The 5,944-nt window shown below is 40.7% G+C and overlaps 1 protein-coding gene across 4 annotated transcripts; it reads left to right on the plus strand.

The window, feature by feature from the left end:
- The first annotated feature begins 61 nt into the window (after window positions 1–61).
- Window positions 62–5,856, plus strand: pgam5 (PGAM family member 5, serine/threonine protein phosphatase, mitochondrial). Of its 4 annotated transcripts, none has more exons than XM_044365001.1 (6): window positions 62–565; window positions 2,447–2,619; window positions 2,933–3,058; window positions 3,742–3,836; window positions 4,422–4,555; window positions 5,308–5,856. In XM_044365001.1, exons 1-6 carry the CDS (start codon window positions 339–341, stop codon window positions 5,456–5,458), a joined length of 906 nt encoding a protein of 301 aa, XP_044220936.1. In that variant the 5' UTR covers window positions 62–338; the 3' UTR covers window positions 5,459–5,856. The 4 variants fall into 4 exon arrangements, with proteins under 4 accessions (XP_044220936.1, XP_044220945.1, XP_044220954.1 ...); XM_044365010.1 differs by having other exon boundaries at window positions 4,425–4,555; XM_044365019.1 differs by having other exon boundaries at window positions 3,748–3,836.
- The last annotated feature ends 88 nt before the right edge of the window (window positions 5,857–5,944 follow it).

Genomic DNA, 5,944 nt, shown 5'->3' on the forward strand with positions numbered 1-5,944 from the left:
TATGGATTAGGGCGCCCTCGAGTGGCATATTTCTACATTTATGCGAAAGCAACTGTTTTGGCTCGCACTGGCCACCGTAGTGTTTGTAGGAAGCTGCCAAGATTAGCTTGCCATCTCCTTTGCCGACTGTATTTTTAGTTTCCACCGCGGTCTGGTACATATTGGTGCTACAAAAAGCGTATTTTATGTTCTTCTCTCGGGTTGGAATTAACAGCTAAAAGCCATTTAGCAACAGAAAACCTTGTGAGAAGAGATAGCGGTGGACTTTGTTAACAGCACATCAGTTAAGCTCAGCTAATTAGCTAGCATTAGTTTGCTGCTTCGAGGGAGCTCGCAGTATGTCGTATAGGAAAACTTTCAAACTTATTTGTGGGTTCGCCGGAGGCTCTGCGGTTCTAGTATTCGCGGCTGCCGCTGCAGACTCCCGCGGATATTTCGGTGAGCGCAGAGAGGCGGCCAGTCGGTGGCCGAAATTCACCGTCCTTCAAGCTGCGCAGCCGGCGTGGACATCAGCCAGCCACACACCCGCCCCGACGGGACACGCCTGGGACTTCAACTGGGATAAGTATGAGCCTCCACACGCGTTGTCTCACGACTGTGTGATTATTTGTACGAAGATGTTTTTGTGTTTTATGTTCTGTCTGTTTTCTACCTCACAGCTTTGTATGAGTGTAACGCCAAATCTTGTATCCGTTGGACAATAGCCCATCCAACGCGATGTAACGTTATTTTGGTTAAAATATATTTAGGAGGAAATTTTAGGAGTGAGGCCAGGATCCTCCTAGTGGCACTGGCAGGTAGTGTCACCTCGGTGGCACCCTGTAACACCGCTGTGGCACCTCAGTGATATTCTGTGACACAGATGTGGCACCCTGTGACACCGCTGTGGCACCTCAGTGGCAGGCTGTGACACAGATGTGGCACCCTGTGACACCGCTGTGGCACCTCAGTGGCAGCCTGTGGTACTCTGTTGGCAGTTGAAAAACTCACTGTCAACTAGGGCAGGGCCAAATTTCCTGGTTTGTTTCAATTACAGGTCAGCAGCACGAAGTCTGTTTTATGATAGTTGTTGAGCAACCGTGTTCCACTTTTGTTTTTCATTCAGTTTATGTAATTACTGCCACCAAGGAGGTTATGATTTTGCCCATTTTGAAATAAAAAAGGACAAAAAAACACTCATTACTAATCCTTCGTTTTATTATTGCAAGAGTGAAATTGTGTGATTTAAACAAAATTGTGTGAACACAGGTTTAAACATGATTGAGAAAACATAAGTTTAGTAACATGTAGGCTACTTAATAAATAAGAAATAAAATGATAAAAGTCAGCTACATGTTCACATTTTTATTTACAAACTTGTTTGTTTTTCCTTTTTTGTCTATGTTTTTCACATTTTTGTGACATCTAAGCAGCAGCAAAGTGACAACTGACACTGACATAGTTAAGTGGTGTAAATATTAAAATATTAAATGAAATAGTATTGTGTGCTCTGGTAGCCTATTGGTAAGACACATGCCTCATATCCAGTTCAAGTCCGGCAGTGGACCTTTGTTGCATGTTGTGCCCCATGTCTCTCTCCCTTTATTTTTTCCTGTCATAACTACACTGTCCCTATGATAAAGGCATAAAGTCCCCCTCCTCATGTATCTTAACCAGTAGGCTATCGGAGCATGCTGTATTATTACATTTAATGTTAATATTTATACCACTTTACTATGTCAGTTGTCACTATGTCAGCTGACTTTTTCAGAATTTTATGTTTTATTAAGTCGCCTACGTTACTAAACTTATGTTTGCTAAATTATTTTTATGTTACACAATTTCACTCTTGCAATAATAAAACAGAGGATCAGTAAAGTGTCTAATTTTGTGCCTTTTTATTTCAAAACAGGCAAAATCATAACCTCCTTGGCAGAAGTAATTACATAAAATAAGTAAAAAAACAAAAAAGGTGAACGTGGATGCTAAACAACCACCCTAAAACAGATTAAGGGCTGCTGACAACCCAGGAAATTTGGTTGACAGCGAGTCTTTCAACTCCCACCAGAATGCCACAGGCTGCAACTACCTGCCAGTGCCACTAGGAGGATCCTGGCCTTACTGAATTGTACATCTTGCTGAATGACCAAAGCTATACTTGAAGTTTTGGATTTATGCCAAATCTAAGAGTGGGTCTTAAGGATCTGTAAGAGTTCACGATCCTTATTCTAAGAGGTGCATTGTCACTGAAAAGCAAATCTTGTATAAATAGCTTTTTTCTTTGAGTCTGGCGTAGGGATCTTTCCAAACAGTACAGAACAAGATATATGGAAGTTTTTCAATGTATCTTACCGACCATCTTCCTAAATTATAGTTGTGTTAACCCAGTTTTCCATGCCTCAACTTAACCATGAGAGACCAAAGCCACTTCTAATCTCAAGATCACGGTCATCCTAACTCTTTTCAGGAGAGACCCATCTGCACTGACCAATGGGAAGAAGAAAGAGAGCGCAACTGAAGACCCCAGCTCCGAGCAGGACAATGGCAAACCTAAAGCTACACGCAACATCCTCCTCATCAGACACTCCCAGTACAACCTGAGCGGGATCAGCGACAAAGAGAGGATCCTCACACCATTAGGTCTAGTTTCAGAATGGCCTCTTAATGTCTTCTCATTGACCAGAAATACATTTTCCACTTTACAGTTTGGGGTGTTATATAATTGAAATGGAGGCTTACAAGTATGCATCAGCAGCTCTGGTGTGTGTTGTTGTATCTTTGTCTAAGTTGATGGATGCAGTATAACTCTTTGCTTTTCTCAATGACACCCTTAGAGCAGTTGGTTTAGTAACAACTTAAGTTACCAGTTACCAAAATTTTCCCCCATAGTCCAGTGACTGGAACTTACAGACGTGTGTTAAATATAATGATGACTGTCATGTTCCCTCTCCAGGTCGTGAGCAGGCTGAGTTGACGGGCAAGCGCCTGGCAGCGTTGGGACTGAAGTATGATGTTCTGATCCACTCAAGCATGGCCAGGGCCACAGAGACAGCAAATATCATCAGCAAACATCTTCCAGGTAGTGGATAGATGCCACACTGCTGGTCAAACACCCAGGCTTCTTACTTCTTTCTTTGCCTCCAGATTGGGAAAGTTTGGAAAGTTCATTAATTTTTTATTGCGCCAATCACTGTTTCAGTCTTACAGGACTTCTTAGGATGCATGTTATATGAACAATAAATGATAAAGAAAAAAGAAATTAAGGTTAATATTTAATATTGCTTTTTATCATCAGTACGTACTAGATTTTAGCTGTATATCCACTATATTTGTGGTTGTTAAGAGCAGTCTACACCTAAAGTAGTTTTTGGTTTATTTATTTTTTTGTCTCATCCACAAAACAATTCTTCTGACTTCTGATATGATTTTGAGTTTATTTGGATACTTGGATTAAAAAACATTGAGTATATTAGACAAACTATGTGGGGATAACATTGCTACTGAAGTACAAAAGTGCTTTTTTAAAAATAATTATGTACTTGTGTAATTTTGGCCAGTATGTGCCTCTTCAAATATCTTAGCCACTTACTATATCAAGATATTGTTTGACTTGACACACTGTTAAAATTTCTATTCATATCCTCTTTATCTTTGTTGTATCTTGTTACTATTTAGATTCTGTATAGAACAGTACCAGTCAAAGCTGGTGCAGAAATGCAGAACATTAGATTAACTTTTATTTTCCCTCTGAATGTCATACGGACTTAGGAGTGGATCTGGTGAGCTGTGATTTGCTAAGAGAGGGCGCACCTATCGAGCCGGTTCCACCTGTCACTCACTGGAAGCCCGATGCTGTGGTGAGAGAAGCTGCACACACACACTACGAGAGCGGGCTGTTGGACTGATATTCTGTATTTGCATATCTTTGTATTTGGTTAGGTAGCTTTCTGCTGCCCACATGTCTGTGCAAATGTCCTGTCAAGTGCTTGTTAAGGCTCACAGCCAAGGGCTCCAAGCCAAAATCTGCCAATACATCAGTGCAATGCCACAGGAATGGACCACAGGAAGAGTTAATTTCCAAAATGCCAACATTTTAAAGGAGGGTAGCAGCTGAAGATAAATCTTTTTATATCATGACATTCATTTAGATGAACATTTTGCCATTGTTACATAATCTGTTGCTAAAATTTAATTACTAAGGCTTTATTCAAGTAGGGTTGAGTCAATCACCTAATTTAGGTTTTATCTTCACAACTTTGTAAAATAACATTTGGAAAAACTTCACAGCTAGAGTATCAGTTGGCCTCATTTTGGAATGAAACTCCTCATACATTCCCTACATTGCACTGCAGCATCATGTATTGACTCTGTACTGACTGAGGGGTTCAGACAGAACCCTTTCATCTGACAAGGTGGCTTTCAACCTCTCTACCGTCCTCCAGCAGTACCATGAAGACGGAGCTCGCATTGAGGCAGCCTTCCGCCGCTACATCCACCGCGCTGACCCTAAGCAGAAGGAGGACAGCTATGAGATCATCGTCTGTCATGCCAATGTCATCCGTTATTTTGTCTGCAGGTTTGTGTCGCCGGCGGACTCCGTGGTCGCGGCTCAGCCGAGGCCAGAGCTTTGCCTCGTTGCTGCTAAGTTACTGGCTTCTTGTTGTGCTAACCATTATTCAAACTTTGCCGTAATAGATTCCCATAGTATTTTTTGATTGAATATGTGCTTGGCTTGTGTCATTGTGATTTTAATGGAATCCTGTAACAAATAGTTCAACCTTTCACTCTGTGTCCAGTCTTTATGCTAAGCTAGTTAACGATCTTGTGGTTGTAGCTTCACAGTTTACCGTACAAACATGGAAGTGGTATCGATCTTCTCATCCAACACTGCAAAAAAGCTAATAAGCGTATTTTCCAAAATGTCAAACCATTCCTTTAAAAGAAAAATGATTTTAATTGTAAATATTCTAGCTGCTACATATGTAAGGCCTCCTCTTGCCCATATTAGACACTATGGATAAAAAGGACGTTAAGTACATCAAAACACCATTTTGTTCCAAAGTCAAGTTTAATTCTCTGTAAGATGTCTGCTTCTTTTACTAAACATTTGTTAATGCCTTGATTTTAATAGTATTTGAAGAGAATACACTAAAATGATTTGATTGAGCTTTAGTTTCAACAAGTGTATTTATCCCCCCAAATGACTTCTTCTGGACCATGTCACAAACATATAAATCAAATAATTTATTAAACAGGATGTAAAGATAACAGTTGCTCCAGTACTGTGGTTCATTCTTAGCTGCTGTTATCTTTCATTTGTTTTCTCAGGGCTCTGCAGTTTCCTCCAGAGGGCTGGTTGCGTATGGGCTTGAACAACGGCAGCATCACGTGGCTCACCATCCGCCCTAGCGGCAGGGTGGCCCTCAGAACTCTGGGAGACGCAGGATTCATGCCCCCGGACAAACTAACACGGACTTGATGGCCCAACACTGTAGGTTTCTGTGACTCAGATGCCCAGTTGGTCAGTCGCAGGATCAAAGCTCAGTTTTCTCCTTAAGTGTCTTGAAAATTACTTTGATGTTCTTACTTTGTAATTGAACTACCATCATGTAATGAGAGACTCTGTGGTGGCGTTGTTGTGATTACTTCCGTGCCATAGGATGCCAGCAGAAGTGAATTACAGCTGCATAGCAACTCCTCCTGAATGTAACTGAGGATTTTTACACAAGTGACTGACTGATTTTTAAACCAAAAAAAGGTGTATTTGTATAGCTGTCGTTAAAACAATTTATGCTCTTAGCTTTAAATGTGTCACTGAAGTGAGGATCGTGTTGTATGGTGCAGTTGAAATTAATAAAAATTATCATGAAAGCCTCAGTTTCTGTCACGTCCTTTCTTGTTGTTTTTGCAATCATTGAAATCACTTGAGATACAATAATAAAAAAAAGCACAGACACTTTGGCAG

Source organism: Thunnus albacares, chromosome 2, assembly GCF_914725855.1.
Source record: "Thunnus albacares chromosome 2, fThuAlb1.1, whole genome shotgun sequence".
Lineage (NCBI taxonomy): Eukaryota > Metazoa > Chordata > Actinopteri > Scombriformes > Scombridae > Thunnus > Thunnus albacares.

What these genes read in the sequence shown, in the direction of transcription:
- pgam5 (XM_044365001.1), top strand. Translation starts at nt 339, where the DNA reads ATGTCGTATAGGAAAACTTTCAAACTTATTTGTGGGTTCGCCGGAGGC. An exon ending in GAGGATCCTCACACCATTAG is followed by an intron (nt 2,620 to 2,932) that starts GTCTAGTTTCAG and finishes TTCCCTCTCCAG; the next exon opens with GTCGTGAGCAGGCTGAGTTG. An exon ending in ACTGGAAGCCCGATGCTGTG is followed by an intron (nt 3,837 to 4,421) that starts GTGAGAGAAGCT and finishes ACCGTCCTCCAG; the next exon opens with CAGTACCATGAAGACGGAGC.